This window comes from Podarcis filfolensis (genome assembly GCF_964270895.1).
Source record: "Podarcis filfolensis genome assembly, chromosome: 13".
Classification (NCBI taxonomy): domain Eukaryota; kingdom Metazoa; phylum Chordata; class Lepidosauria; order Squamata; family Lacertidae; genus Podarcis; species Podarcis filfolensis.
In genome coordinates this window covers 343,177-359,216 of record NC_139615.1, presented here as the reverse complement: position 1 = coordinate 359,216, position 16,040 = coordinate 343,177, and the positions used below count along the sequence as shown (strand labels likewise).

At 47.1% G+C, this 16,040-nt stretch overlaps 1 protein-coding gene across 1 annotated transcript; it reads left to right on the top strand.

Annotated features, from left to right (window-relative positions):
* Nucleotides 1–213: 213 nt before the first annotated feature.
* Nucleotides 214–6,897, top strand: LOC310748490 (uncharacterized protein; the record flags this gene model as incomplete). The annotated part of the gene is made up of 6 exons (XM_083584321.1): nt 214–313; nt 1,728–2,190; nt 2,360–2,441; nt 2,706–2,788; nt 3,356–3,482; nt 5,234–6,897. Exons 2-6 carry the CDS (start codon nt 1,819–1,821, stop codon nt 6,895–6,897), a joined length of 2,328 nt encoding a protein of 775 aa, XP_083440447.1. The 5' UTR covers nt 214–313; nt 1,728–1,818.
* Between the last annotated feature and the right edge of the window lie 9,143 nt (nt 6,898–16,040).

The window sequence follows — 16,040 nt, the reverse complement described above, 5'->3', positions numbered from 1 at the left end:
GAACTAGCACGGGAAAGATGGCAGCTCGGGGGGTCCGGCCCAGGGGGCTCCCGCGCCCCCAATAAAGTACTTGAGGGGGCCGAGCCCTGCCATCCCAATAGGGCGCCCGCCTCCCTTGGGTGGCCCCCCATATTCTCTTCAAACGGGCGCCCCTGCAGCTGAGCGCATGCGCGAAGCGGGACCCGGCGCTCACCCACGGCGCAGGCGCGAACTCCAGGCGGGGCTCGCCCCACAAGAGAGACCCCCCCCCTTCTCCTGGGCAGTTCAGTCCTTTGTTCCTGCGCAGCCGACCTGCCCCACAGGGGAAAGAAAGGTAGGAAGCGAAACAAAGGGAAAGGGGGCGGGAGAAGCCCCCCGTCAACTGTCAAGTCAGGCTGGCTCTCAAGGAAGTCCTGAGATTCCTGCTGCCTGGCGGGGGTTGGACTAGATGACCCGGGGGGGGACCCTTGCAGGGCTCCGATGCTGTGATTCATTGGAGGTGATCCAGGGCTCTTTCACTGCTCCGATCTTGCAGTGCATATGGGACCTGGGCGGGGGGGTGTTGTCTTTTCCTTCTCTTCTCGCAACTTCTTTTGGGGGGGGGTTGGGGTTGGGTTAGAAACAAGGATCAGGGGAGTGAGGAAGGATACAAAGAAAGATTTCTCCTGAGCTCGGCTTGCCAAGGGTGAAAATGAACTTGGGGCGGATTCCTAGAGCGGACCGGAAGAAAGGTGCGCGGGGGAGGGAGTTCCTCCTCCAAAGTCCCAGCCCCGCCCTGCACCTCCTTTCCTGCAAAGGGGCGTGGCTTTTGAGTGGGGGCTCTCCCTTGGGATCTGGTGAGTCTCCTCTTTCTTCTTGCATAAGGTGCATTGCAGAGGAAGATGCATGGTGGGGGTGCTCATCTCATGAATGGGGGACCCCCAAGTCAGGGGGCAGAGGGTCCTCCCTCTTCCTCTCTGCAAAGGCGGAGGAGAGCCCAGTGAGAGGCACCTTGACAGAATTTCAGTCTGGCAGAATTATGCCTGGCCTGGAAAAAGGGGGAAAAGAAAAGGGAAGAGAGAAAACATCAAGGCGGTTGAGATGTGCTCCTGAGCAAAAGCCCCTCCCTCTCAAGTGCCCTTCTGCAAGGGGAGGGGGGCTTTGTCTCTCTCTTCTGCAGGGATGTGGGGAGTCGGGGGGGGGTGCAGGGGTGGGTCTTCTCAGCTCATGCAGCAGGGGACCCCCAAGTCAGGGAGCAGAGGGTCCTCCCGTCATCTCTCTGCAAAGCCCGGGAGGCGTCACAGGAAGGCTGCAAATGTATTTTTTCATTTGGACCCACACACTGCTTGCCACTTTCCGGAGGGGGGGAAATTGGTCAGGTGAAAAAGTGATGGATATTATTATTATTATTATTATTATTATTATCATCATCATCATCATCATCATCAGTGCCATGCCCATCTGGCTGGGCCTCCCCAGCCACTCTGGGCAGCCTACAGCATATATAAAAACATCAAGCTTTAAAAATCTCCCCAGGCTGCCTTCAGATGTCTTTTAAAAGTTGTGAAATTCTTTATCTCCTTGACCTCTGAAGGGAGGAGTGATGGATTGTTTAATTTCTATACCTCTTAATATAAAGCTCAGAGTCTGGCCTGTGGTGAAGTCCAGTCCTGCTTCCTAGCAAGACTCATCCACACTTGCCCAGGGAACATATTTCTCCTTCTGCTTGTGTTCCAATCTAATAATGGAACAATGTATTTGCTTTGCAGGATTTGCCACCATCTCTCATTAGGACAGACAGCTCTTGGCAGAAGACCAAGGGATTCCTTCTGATCTCGTGGAAGCTTCCTAAGAGCACAGATGGATGAGCAAGACTCAGCTGGCAATGAGAGCAGTGGGGGATTCTGGGCAAACTCTGTGCAGAGGATCCTGGGTGAGGAGGACACCCTTCGCTCAGATGGGCAGAGCCAGAGGTTCGGGCAGTTCTGCTCCCAGGAGGCCAAAGGACCCCGAGAAGTTTGCCACCGGTTCCTCCACCTTGACTGTCAGTGGCTGAAGCCAGAAAGGCACACGAAAGCTGAGATGCTGGACCTGGTGATCTTGGAGCAGTTCCTGGCTGTCCTTCCAGCGGAGATGGAGAGCTGGGTGAGGGAATGCGGAGCAGAGACCAGTTCCCAGGCCGTGGCCCTGGCCGAAGGTTTCCTCCTGAGTCAGGCGGAGGAGAGGAAGCAGGTGAGAGAGACTTTCCTCCGGATACCCCCAAGGGGCTCCAGACAGGAGGGAGAACATCCCTAAATCTCATCCTTCTTTGAAAGTATCCAAGGCGCTATATTGGACATCCCTAAAGATTTTGCCCCTAATAGTTCTCATTCTACGTTTTGAATCCTTGATTCTCTTTTAGGGAAAGGATCTGTTGACAGAAACAGGTCCCGATTCCTCTGAGGCAGAGAGGACTTCATTGGACACCAGAGAGAGGCCGCTGGGTAAGGAGGAAGGAATTTCTTCTCGTTTGGGTCACATTCTCTGGACTTGGAAATTAATCCATGGGGTTGTTTCACCTTTTTGGGGAAGACAGTTGTGGCCAAGAGCCCAAAGGAGATGAGATGTATTTTTGCACAACAAACTATGAAATGGGTAGAAATGCAAAAATGCACTTGGCAGGGGAGACTTCTTCTAAGGCCCACCTGCAGTGAGAGAGGCACTGCTTCATGCCCTCCTGGCTCCCCACTTGCCCTTGTCTCTTGCAGGTGACGGAAGGATGCCGGCAAGACCTCCTCACCTGTCTTTTAATGGTAGTGGAGAGGAAGCAGTGGCTGTGGAACCAGATCAGGTAATGGGAAGCAGCCTTGTGAAGAAAGAGGCTGAGGGGTGGGGCAGCCAGGGATCCTCTGGAGTCAGAATGAATCTCTTCTCTTGGTCTCTGTCAAAACTGCCTTTAACAAAGACTGGCAGTGCTGTGCTGAGAATAAGGAACAGACACCCCACCTTAACTAGCCCTCTGAATGTCGCTAGTATCTATGAGTAGTTGCTTTTTTATTTGTCTATTTATTGTGAAATGCTGAAATAGGCTTCTAAGGAATTAACAAACCATAAAAAATTGTAGCCAGGATTCATCTAACCAGTCCCATCTGTAGCCCAGGGCTTTCCCCCCCTCCTCCTTGTGTCCCCAGTCCATAGGGCATTGGGAGGGTTCCCTCCCTACACAGAACAATGAATACAATAAAAGACACAATAAAAAATTCAATTAAGACGCTAAAGGAGCATCTGTGCTTAAAATCTGTGGCAAGACTATCCCATGAAAGCAACACAGCAATAAACATGCAGGAAACAAAAGAGCAATGTGTAGTGGATAATATTCATGCTGTCTAAGAGGAGGAACTGTTCCTTTTCCTTTTAGGGTCCAGTGTGCTTTGAAGATGTAGCTGTTCGTTTCACGGAGGAGGAGTGGGCGTTGCTGGATCCTGACCAGAGAGCTCTGCATAAGGAAGTCATGGAGGAGAACCGTGGGATCATAGACTCTCTTGGTAAGGCTCCCTGTTGGATCACAATAGCTGTTTTGAAATTCCATACGTATATATATCTATGTGACGAACCTCCCAGGTTTTGATTAGCTCAGCAATGCCACCTACAGCATCTGGGATTCTAACCCACAGCTCACCTTGAATGGATTGTTTTGTCTGTGAACATTTTTCCTCTAGCTATTTCTTTTAAAACAAGGATCAGGCTGATGTGAACTATTCACACATTTCTGAATGTATGCTTCAGGGTGTTGCAGGAAGTTGAAGAAGCCTCTGTCAGGGTTTTTGTTTTTGCTTCTGACCAAAGAGACGACTGACCTTGGAGATGGAGCAGATTTCATGACTGAGTCAAATAACATCCACCCCAGAAAAAAGCCAGGCTTTTCGAATCTTAGGTTCCCATAAAGATGTCTGTGATTGCAAATCCCCAAAGGCAGTGAATGCTGTATTAAGATTTCCCATGTAACTGCCTTCAGTTCTTCCTCTATCAGAAGTATTAATGAACATTGTTCAATAACGGGTACTCTTTTGGCCGGGGTGGTTCTTTGGGTCTCAGTGAATGGAGAGCAGACAGACTATTGGGTGTCAGAAGCAAGCTTTATTTAACTGATGGATGATCCAATGAAGCAAGCAAAATAACATCCATCTCCCACACTCACTACAAAACAATAACTGCTGTACAATCTAAAGCGAATAGCATACAAAATAACATAGCACACGTGTATAAAATGGGCTAAAATACCAGAAAGAGCCACACCAAACAGTTAAAATGCCAGAAAGAGGTGGTTGTTGTTATTTTTATACTCTGCCTGTCGGGAGCCAAGCTGCTGTCTTGATAACACAGCACGCAAGTCGTAATTAGCTGGAAGATTTATTGCAATACAAACACTGTGGAGGTTTGTGTATGCTCTTTGCAGTAAGCAGCCTCTGCTCACTCAGAGAGATATTTGCAGTTCTTTATTTTACATATGTACAAGCAGCACAGTACAACTTATGCATCCGAATCGTCCGGTTCAGATTCGGGGAGTGGTCTTCACCTGCTTCTCCTCCAACAGAAGGGGCAGGGAAGTTTCATGTGACGTCTCTGATCCTTGCGCTTTAACCCTCTCCTTTCCTGTGCCGAAGGCACAGGCATAGGCTCTCCGCCTGCCCCTGAGCTCTCTGTGCAGTGCTGGGGCTCTGCTTCAGCATAGCAGAGCCTTGACACCTCCTGGCTCCCTCCTGCTGAGTGAAGTCTCTCAATAGTTTTTCAGAAGTTTCAACGGAAGACGTCTCAAAAGGACAGTGTCTCCGGAATGATACTACTTTTTTGTAATAGTCTTCATCAGCCAATATTTTTCAACAGAATATGTAAGTAGGATTCATGCTAAGGATCAGCAGAGCATTATTGAGAGACTTTACTTTTGAAACTTTTGAGACGTCTTCTGTTGATACTTTTGAAAGACTATTGTGAGGCTGTCCTTAGACATCTGTTTTGAACACATGGCTTGACAGTCCTCGCTACCACTCTGTTATATTGCATATATGAACTTTGATTGGCTTACTCCTATAATTTGAATGATATCATTATTCTATTATATATTTTCTACTATTAGCCTACGTGTTGTGTTTGTATTGTGTTGATTCTTCAGTCAGAGCCAAATCTAATGCTGCAGCAGATATATCTATTAGAAGCTACATAAAAAGCAGTAGCACTACGTAGTCCCCATTTCTTCCTGAAATTAAAGGAACATGATCCATTTCTCTATTTCCTGCAGATGGTGTTAAATTGGAAATGAAGAACAAGGGAAACCTTGACAAAATCTGCACAGTGGAGAAGCCATATCAATATTTGGAATGTGGAGAGAACTTAAATCAGACCTCCCATTCCACTTCCCATCAAAGAAATCCCTTTGGGATGAAACCCTATCAGTGCCTGGAATGCGGGAAGAGCTTCAGTCACAGGTCCCTTCTCGCTTACCATCAAAGAATTCATACAGGGGAGAAACCATATCGGTGCTTGGAATGTGGAAAGCGCTTCAGCCAGAGCTCCAGTCTCAGTTCTCATCAAAAAATTCATACAGGGGAGAAACCTTATCAGTGCTTGGAATGTGGAAAGCGCTTCAGCCAGAGCTCCGGTCTCAGTTCTCATAAAAAAATTCATACAGGGGAGAAACCTTATCAGTGCTTAGAATGTGGAAAGAGCTTCAGTCAGAATTCCACACTCATCTCACATCAAAGAATTCATACAGGGGAGAAACCATATCAGTGCTTAGAATGTGGAAAGAGCTTCCGCAGGAAGACCCATCTCTCATCCCACCAGGCAATTCATACGGACGAGAAACCATATCCGTGCGTGGAATGTGGGAAGAACTTCAGTCAAAGAGACAAGCTCATGGCTCATCAAAGAATTCATACAGGTCATAGACCATATCGGTGCTTGGAATGTGGGGAGAGCTTCTTTAAGAGTTCTGCTCTCATTTCCCATCAAAGTATTCACACAGGTGAGAAACCTTTTCATTGCTTGGAATGTGGAAAGAGTTTCACTCAGAAGGGAGGTCTCACTTCCCATCAAATAATTCATACAGGGGAGAAGAAATATTTGTGCTTGGAATGTGGGAAGAGATTCAGTCAGAGGAGCAAGCTCATAGCCCATCAAAGAATTCATACGGGGGAGAAACCATATCAGTGTGAGGAATGTGGAAAGAGCTTTGCCTTGAAGGACATACTCACTTCCCATCAAAGAATTCATACAGGGGAGAAACCGTATCAGTGCATGGAATGTGGAAAGAGGTTCAGTAATAGGGCCTACCTCACTTCTCACCACAGAATTCATACAGGGGAGAAACCACATCAGTGCTTAGACTGTGGGAAGAGCTTCACCTGGAAGGAAAGTCTCACTTCCCATAGTATAATTCATCGAGAAGAGAAACCATATCAGTGTGTGGAATGTGGAGAGAGCTTCCCTCGTAAGAAAAGTCTCTCCTGCCATCAAAGAATTCATACAGGGGAGAAACCATATCAGTGCTTGCAATGCGGAAAGAGATTCAGTGACAGTTCCCATCTCTCTTCCCATCAAAGAACTCATACAGGGGAGAAACCACATCAGTGTGTGGAATGTGGAAAGAGATTCAGTGAGAGGGCCAAGCTCACTACCCATCAAAGACTTCATACGGGGGAGAAACCCTATCAGTGCTTGGAATGTGGAAAGAGATTCAATCAGAGGGCCCATGTCACTTCCCACCAAAGAATTCATACAGGGGAGAAACCATATAAGTGCTTGGAATGTGGAAAGAGCTTCAGTCAGAGTTCTGCTCTCACTTCCCACCAAAGAATTCATACAGGGGAGAAACCATATAAGTGCTTGGAATGTGGAAAGAGCTTCAGTCAGAGTTCTGCTCTCACCACCCATCAAAGAGTACATTTAGGGAAGAAACTATAGAAGAAGAAGAGTTTGGATTTGATATCCCGCCTTTCACTCCCTTTAAGGAGTCTCAAAGCGGCTAACAATCTCCTTTCCCTTCCTCCCCCACAACAAACACTCTGTGAGGTGAGTGGGGCTGAGAGACTTCAGAGAAGTGTGACTGGCCCAAGGTCACCCAGCAGCTGCAGGTGGAGGAGCGGAGACGCGAACCCGGTTCCCCAGATTACGAGACTACTGGCTCTGCTTGGAGTGTGGAAATAACTTAGGAGGGCCAAGCTAGCTTCCAATCAGATGGATGACAACACATTGGCTATCAAGCAGACGGCATCTTATTCCCTGCAGGAATAGGTTTGGAAGATGTCTTCTCTTTTCCTCACTATTCCATGGACAAGAAAATCAACCCACAAGGCAAGAAACAGCTAGAGTGGGTTTACTCACATGATCTTTATATCCTGCATGGGAGTCCTGTCAATGTTTTATATGGACAGATCAGATTGTTACATAAAAGGAAGGGAAGTGTGATCGACTACATCATAGTGTCACCATCTCTTTTCCACTCAGTGAATTCTTTTGAGGTGCTCCAGAGAGCAGAAAGCAACCATTTCCCATTATTAGTTACAATCTACCCCCTGTTAGAATCTCCACCCCCCCCCCCGAGCCAACAGATACTACCAGAGAGCTTGTGGGTGCAAAAAAGCTGAAATGGTCATTGAGACTAAGTGACAACATCCTAAAGACCCTGGTCTCTGAATATCGGATGTGTCTATGCAAATTCCTTGAAAGAAACTCGTCCAACCCGGTGGAGATTTACCAACAAACAACAGCAGAAATCAAACCCTTCTTGATCAACACCAAAGAACCTAAAAATGATCTTGTAGAACAGTGATACTGGTTTGACACAAGAGTGCAGAAATGCAAGGAAAAGGCTGGCTGGATCTATTAGAGCACCGGGGTTCTTTCAAAATACTCTTAACTTTTGGGACACTCAATAAAGACAGGATAGCATATAAGAACATTTTAAAAAAGCAAAAGATAGGCTTGGGAAGACAGCTGTGGCAAGACTTGGCTCAAGAAGCAGCTGACTGGAGGGAGGACAAATTTTGGGAATTGGTGTCCTGTGGAATGAAATATGTGAAATTAACACATGATACCATAATCCCAGCCTGGAAAGGGTTGAATACTACAGCAAGCTTCTTAGCGATCCTTCGAGGCTCCCAAATAAGGCCGGTATCAACACCAACCCGTCAAATTTACTGAAATGGTGAGAGGTGTCCCCAAATGAAATGAAACATCTCACTGAAGGCTTAAAACCAAAGAAAGCCCCAGGAAGACATGATGCCTCCAGAGCTCATCAAGACTCACTTGGAATGGTTGGTGGCTACCTATTTTGGCCAGGCTATTTACACAGATACACAACACAGCCCAAATTCCTCCCAGCTAGAAGTTGAACATAATTGTTCCATTTTTCAAGAAAGGAGACAGATCTTTGCCCCATCAGCCTGTCCCCATCCCATGGGGCAGCCCTTTAGCTAATGGAAGGTGGCTATCATATCTCCTCTCAGTCTCCTCTTCTCCATGATAAGCATCCCCAGCTCCCTCAACTGTTCCTCATAAGGCTTGGTTTCCAAACCCTTGGTCGCCCTCTTCTGCACCCATTCCAGCTTGAAAAGGATGGAGCAGATCCAGAACTTTGGCAGCTAGCAAAAGGGATGAAGGAAATCCAAAATACACCACCCAAAGCAAAGTGCATAGGCTGCATTTTTGAGAATAGGGTTAAACCTCCTTTCCCTTCCTGCACACAACATAACTGTGATGGGATGTTGAGCTGCTTGTGCGTAAAGTTCCTAGTCCCTCAGTGTTTGGCTAAGTCCACAAACCACTGTCTGTAACGGAGCTCCATAAGCATGGCTCCGTCAGTCGCTGGCAGAATCCGACAGTGGGCGTTTACCGAATTTCTTCCAGCATAAAAGCTCCTTAACGGAAACACGTTTTCTGGACTCTCTGCGTGACAGTTTCCGGCGAGGAGTGGGTGTCCCTATAGGAGGTCCTGAAACCTCCCCGCTGTTCTCGCTGGAATTGTCTCTGAGCCATTCTTCCGACTCGCTTTCCCTTGGAGCTCTTTCTCTCCCCCTGCTGGTTCCCTCCTCCGCTGATAAGTCTCTCTCAACCTCTGGGAGCCCTTGCACCACCGGTTCTTCCGATGACAGTTCCCTGACAATAACTTTCCTGCATTGCAAGGGAAAAGAAGACTAGAAGACCCTCAGGGTTCCCTCCAACTCTCTGATTCCATCATTCCATGATTCTATGTTGATGCAGTCTAGAATAGCTTTGTTGGTGCCATAATAAATAACAAGATGGAAGATGAAAAAATCTTTTTTAATAATTCCAGTGGCACCTTTGTTAGTGCAACACTGTTGACTCTTAATAAGCTTGTGATCTACTAAGAGCCCTAGATCCTTTTTACATGTACTACTGGCAAGGCAGGTGTTCCCCATCTCATTCATATATATATATATATATACACACACGTGCAGGGTGATTGAGCAGGTGGTCGCTAAACAGCTCCAGGCACATCTGGAGGAAGCAGACCATCTGGATCCCTTCCAGTCGTCATTAAGGCCCCATCATGGAACTGAAACCGCTCTGGTTGCACTGCTCAATGATCTCCGACGGGCTAGGGACAAAGGTGAAAACTCTTTTTCTGGTTCTGCTGGATCTCTCAGTGGCTTTTGTAACCATTGACCATGGTATCATTCTGGACCGTCTAGCGGGGTTGGGAGCTGGGGGCACTGTTATGGAGTGGTTCTGTTCCTCCTGGGCCATGTCTAGAAAGGGATGAGTGTTTGGACCCCTGAAGGCAGCCCTGTACCAAAAGGTTTCTAATGGTCAGTGTTTTATTGTGCTTTTAATATTTACCCATCTTATATATTTGCTGCTGATTATTCCTGCCTGTATGCAGAACCTGACATTTGTCCTTGCTGAAATTCCTTGATGGCATTAATATGCCATCTTTCTCTCCAGGAAGCTCCTGGTGGAGTCACATGGGTCTTGCCCTTCTGATTTAATCCTGACAATAACCCTGTGAGGTAGGTTAGGCTGTGAAGCTACGCCTGGCCCCCAAGGTCACCCAGTGGGCTTCATGACCAAGTGATTAACTTGGCTGGGAAACAGGGAAATGTAAATATCTCTTGTTTCACTTGGTGGGTGTTTGGTGGAGGGCAAGGGGAACCATCGGGCAGGGTCCAGGATGCTCAGATTCCTGCCACCAGACCTCCCCTTTCACGATGTAACCATGGTGTATTAGTGATGTAGTTTTCGGGGGGGGTGTAACATGGGGATTAGCAGCTAATAAAAGTTTGGGGGCTCTTTTGTTTGGGGCTTCCATCTTGTTCCACCTGGTGGCAGGTGGGAGTCCTGTGGCAACAGTCTTCAATAAAGACCAAGCCTACTGGCTGCTGTTTTGCTCTGGTATTCCTGGCTGGTGTCCTTGTTTTTTGTCCAAGGGAGCCCTCGGATTTCTCCATTGACATGGTTTATACCGTATTTTTTGCTCCATAAGGTACACTTTTTTCTTCCTAAAAAGTAAGGGGAAATGTCTGTGCGTCTTATGGAGTGAATGCGTGGTCCCTGGAGCCGAATTGCCCAGGGGCAAAAAGCAGATCTTTTTTTTTTTTGAAAGAGGGAAGTGGGTGTTGAAACAAAGCAGCTGATCGTTTGCGATCAGGGAGAGTGATAAGAGACGCTAGAGATAAAGGAGGCTGCCTGGGAGGGTGGAGGTAAAGACAGCAAACTTGCAAAGGGGGGAAACAGGAAGACTAAAGCTATAAGGAGAGAAATTAGAAGAAAAGGAGGAGCAAAAAACTGCTCCAGCTAAGGAAAAGACATTAAGGCAAACAAGAGGGAAGGGAGTGTTGAAAGGAAACAGCTGATTGGTGGGATCGGGAAAGAGATAAAGGAGGCTGCCTGGGAGGGGGGAGGTAAAAGCCCATGGATCCTCAGGATTTTTGCATTGGGTCACCACAACAGCCACAACCCACGGAAAACCTGTTAAAACCTATAGTTTGTTCAGCAGCCTCAGCCTTTCTAGCTGGAGTCCGTGGGCCCATCAGTCAATCACTCGGGGGTGGGGGGGAATCTTGCAAGGCATGGAGCTGGTCTTCCTGGACTCCCAGCTGTGGTAAGAGTTTGCTGCTAGACTACTGGTCCTTGCCCAGTGAAGAAATGAACCTTGGAATGAAAAGGCAGCTCAGCACATTGGCCAAGAAAGTCCCCAAATAAACGGGGGTGGGGTGGGGCAGGGGGGTTGACGCATGAGGCTCCTGCTGGGCTTCTGCTTTGGAGAGGGAAAGAAGGGTTACATGGTGTGCTTGGCTTACCAAGGGTTAAAAGGAAGTGAGCTGGATTCCTAGAGAGGACAGGAAATAAAGGTGGGGGAGGGGCAGGTCCTCCAGAGCAAAAGGCCGTCCCTCCCCAGTCCCTTTATTGAGCTACGTAACTGGGAAGCAGCGGCAAAGGCAACTGCTTATATACATTCCTGAAAGCCTGGGCCACTCCCAGTCCCAACGTGATTGGCTGTCTAAACTGCCAAGCTGCGAATCATGACTCTGAGTTCAAGGGCCAATGGCAGAGGCCCAAATCCTGAAATGTTCTGTGATTGGACATCATGTATCGAATCAGAACACAGGAGCTCAGAATCCTTAGTCCAGACTCAGGCTCAGGCAAACACAGTCCAGTGAATACATAACAGGCTCCAGCCTCAAGATACACATGGCGCCCCCAAAAAGCATTTTTTGGGGGGTGCGGGGAGCCTGTTGGCATTTGTAGCGGTTAGAACATATTCAAAGCTGGATCAAAGCCAGGAGTTTCTGCCAAGGAATCCCAGGAATCAGAGGGGAAAAGAGTAGTCTAATGATCTGTCCTGGCCAGGGAGTTCTGGGAATTGTAGCTCAAGTGGAAGGCGCTGGTGGGGGGGGGTCTCCCAACAACTCTAACCACTTTGGGGAGGGGTTGTCTCTTTCGCCCCCACCCTAGGTTTGTTTCCTTTCCTATAATCCTTGAACTGTAGATTTGGAAGGGCCCTCGAGGATCATCTAGTCCAGCCCACTGCAATGCAAGAGTCTCATCTACAGCATCCCTGGCAGGTGGCTGCCCAACCTCTTCTTAGAACCTTCCAAGGAAGGAGAGTCCCTTCCTCTTTCCAGCAGGGCTTCTCCTGCCTCGGATTCCTTGGCTGGGGAGACCTCCAGGGCTTCTCAGCAGGGCTTTCTCTTCAGTCTCTAAAGATCCCCTGAACACCCGAGCGGCCTCATGTCTGAATGGGCAATCACATGTCGATCGGGAGTCTGATGGGTGGGTGGTGGGGAGAGCTTTACTTCCAACGGAAGGACAATAGAGGACTTGCTTGCATCTTGATCTCAGCATCTGAGGAGCCCTGCAGGATCAGGCCAGTGGGGTCCCCGCACTGAGTCCAGCCTCCTGTTCTTCTGGAAAGCCCACCAGCAGGACTGGGGGGGGGGAGAGCCCCTCTCTCCACCTGCGCTTCCTCCTTCCCAAAAACTGGGATTCAGAAGCAAGGCTGCTTTCGACTGGAGACAAAACATGAGCCACCCCTGGACCTCTCTTCCTCCATGCAGTGCCCTCATCCTCTTTGCTCTCCATCTTCCAACAATCTGTGTCTCTTTATAGCATAGGTCAGGTTTTCACTTCTCCTCTTTGTTCATATTTTATGTCCAGATGCTTTCATCTGCTTAATAAATGGGAATTTGCGGGCTTTATGTTTTTGTGGTTCTCATTATTCCTGTTATTAGGATAGTGCCATTTGTTGTTGTTTAGTCGTTTAGTCGTGTCCGACTCTTCGTGACCCCCTGGACCAGAGAACGCCAGGCACCTCTGTCCTCCACTGCCTCCCGCAGATTGGTCAAACTCATGCTGGTAACCTCGAAAACACTATCCAACCATCTCGTCCTCTGTCATTAGAATGCTGTTATAATAGAATCCAGTTCTGCAGAGCAAAGGTACCTCCTTCCAAGGGTTAAAATGAAGTGAGTGTTACATTCCTAGAGAGGACCGGAAATAACTGCAGGGGGGAGCAGGTCCTCCCAAGCAGAAGCTTCCCTATCCTTTCCTGCAAGGGGGTGGTTTTTGTCTCCTCTGCAAGGAGAAGGGGGCTGTTGCCTCTGCTCTGCCTCTTCTGGGATCTGGTGAGTCTCTTCTCTCTTCTTGCATGGGCTGCATTGGGGCCGGAGCTGCAGGGGAGGGTGCATGGGGGGCTGGGGGGATGTTCGGCTCATGCAGGGGGAGATCCCCAAGTCAGGGAGCAGAGGGTCCTTCTCTTGCTAAGAGGTAAAGGGACCCCTGACCCTTAAGTCCGGTCAAAGGCAACTATGGGGTGCAGCGCTCATCTCGCTTTTCAGGCCAAGGGAGCAGGCGTTTGTCCACAGACAGTTTCTGGGTCATGTGGCCAGCAGGACTAAATAATAATAATAATCAGTGCTTTTTTCTGGGGGGACGCAGGGGGACGAATACCCCTAGACATTTTCTGAATCTAAGTTTGGCCTCATTGAGGGGCAGTATTTCAATATGAGTAGGAAAATGAGAGTACCCCTAAACATTTTAAAGGAAAAAAGGCATTGATAATAATACTAATTTATTACTTAGACCCCGCCCATCTGGCTGGGCCTCCCCAGGCACTCTGGGCGATTCCCAACAGAATATTAAAAACACAATAAAACATCAAACATTAAAAACTTCCCTAAACAGTCTTCTGAAAAGTCAGATAGTTCTGTATCTCATTGACATCTGGTGGGAGGGTGTTCCACAGGGCAGGCGCCACCACCGAAAAGGCCCTCTACCTGGTTCTCTGTAACCTCACTTCTCACAGGGAGGGAACCGCCAAAAGGCCCTTCCTGATTCATCAACTTCATATATTGTACTTGGTATAACTTTATCTCTTTCAGGATCTCCTGTGACTTTGGTTTTAGTCTTAGTTTCTTCTCTCCTTCCTTTATTTTCCCCAGGATTTTATCCTTTCTTTCATTCTGAGTTCTTTTCTTAATTGCATTCTGTTGTATTAAGAATCCTCTCATAACCGCTTTACTTGCGTCCCAAATTACTCTTTTTTCCACTGTAGTATTCATATTTATCTCGAAATAGTCTCTTAGAGTTTTTTGGGCCTTCTTGGTCACCTCTTCATTCCTAAATAAAGTATCGTTCATCCTCCATCTAAAGGAACCAATTGGCGTCAATTTCATTTCCATCTTCACAGCATTATGGTCAGAACAAGTTTTGGGGGAAATCTCCACTTTGCTGATCTTCGGAGCCAATCCCCTGGTTACCCAGATTTGATCAATTCTTGTCCATGTCATTTTAGCCTCAGAGAAGAAAGTTCCCTCTCTTCCCAGAGGGTTCTTCATTCTCCAAACGTCAACTAAGTCCATATTTTCAGTCATGTCAAAAAAAGTTTTTGGTAGTCTACCATCTTTGGTGACTACCTGTCTCTGTGCCTTGTCCATATTTGTAGACACCACTCCGTTCATATCTCCCATCAAGATCATATTATAGTCCATGTAATCCATCAGAATCTCGTGTAGCTTCTTAAAAAACTCCGATTTTCCTTCATTTGGTGCATACGGTAAATACCTACAATCAAGAATTTCTCTCCTTGTGATAGAATTTCAATTGCAACAAATCTTCCTTGGTTATCTTTGAATATGAATTTCGGTGATCGGCTCTCCTTTGCATAAAGGACCACTCCTTTTTTTTTAACTTTATCTGATGAGATAAATTCTTGGCCCTGTCTTTTACTACTCAATATCTTCCTGTGTAGCCTTATCACATGTGTTTCTTGCAAACAAATCAAGTCCAAATGTTCTTTTTTCAATAAATGGAAGACTATCCGCCTTTTTTCTGGAGAATTTAGTCCATTCACATTCCAGCTCGAAAGCTGCAACGCCATCGTGTAATTACACTGATGTTCCTCCAACAGCACCCAATGCTTGCTCTTCTTCTGTTGGTGGTGGTGGTGAAACGTTCACTGGGAGATCCAATCCAAAAGATAATGCTGATATATCCAATATTCCCCTGTTTGGTGATCTTCTATCCGATGCTCTTTGCTCTAGTCCTCTATCTGGTGATCTTCTATCCGATGCTCTTGGCTCTTTTCCAAGTCCCTTCTGCAGATCTTCTTCGTATTTATGCAAAAACTTTACTTTATCTTCTACTGATCTTATTTTTATTTTCCTTCCTTTGAAACTGAAGGATAGACCATGGGGAAACTCCCACCTAAAGATGATTTTATTCCTTCTCAGCAGGGCAACCAAATCTCCGTAGTTAGGCCAAAGATCCAAAAGATATTTTGGGACGTCTTTAAAATTTCCCACTCTTGACTGTTGTACTTCTAGGTTCTTCTGATAGTGCCAACCCAATATTCTATCTCTCTCTTCTTTAGCTCAAAGGGTGATCAAGCAGTCTCTTATTCTATTCTTCTCTTTTTTCCCTCCTCTTCCAAGTCCGAAGGCCCTCACAATTCTAAACTCTTCTTGACCCAAGTCCAAGTCCCAAAAGTCAGCAAGTTCTTGTGTGAGAAAATCTATCAATCTTTCCTTCTCCAATTCAGGTAGGGCTCTGATCCTCAGATTCGTCTGTTTTTCTTTAAGTTCAATCATAGCAAGCGTCAACTTATGGTCGTCAAGTTGCCTCTGTAAGGCTGGGACTCTCTCTCTCTCCAGTTGTGTTACTCTACATTCCGCAGCAACAGCTTTCTCCCTAGCTTCCTCCGCAGTCTGCCGTATCAAAGTAGATTCCTGTATCAATTTCTGGATGGTTTCTATATTGGTATTCACCTTTTGTCCCAGATTATTTATACTTTCTGTATTTAAATCAATTTTAATAGTTGCAGCATCCACTTTTGCATTTGTCGCGTCTGCTTTCTTGTTAAGCTATTCCAGTGAATCATTTATCTTATTTAATGCAACCGCTAAAGCCTCTTCTGTCGACATTCCTCTTGGTTTTGAGTGTACTGGTGCAGCAGCAGCAGCAGCAGAAGAGGCAGGGAGGCCTGATGTTGAGCCTCTCCTGGATTGCTGCCAAGTCCTCCCAGACCTTAATGTTTTTTCAGCAGTTGACTGGTCTGTTTTTTCCTTTCCATCAAGGTCAGTCCCGGA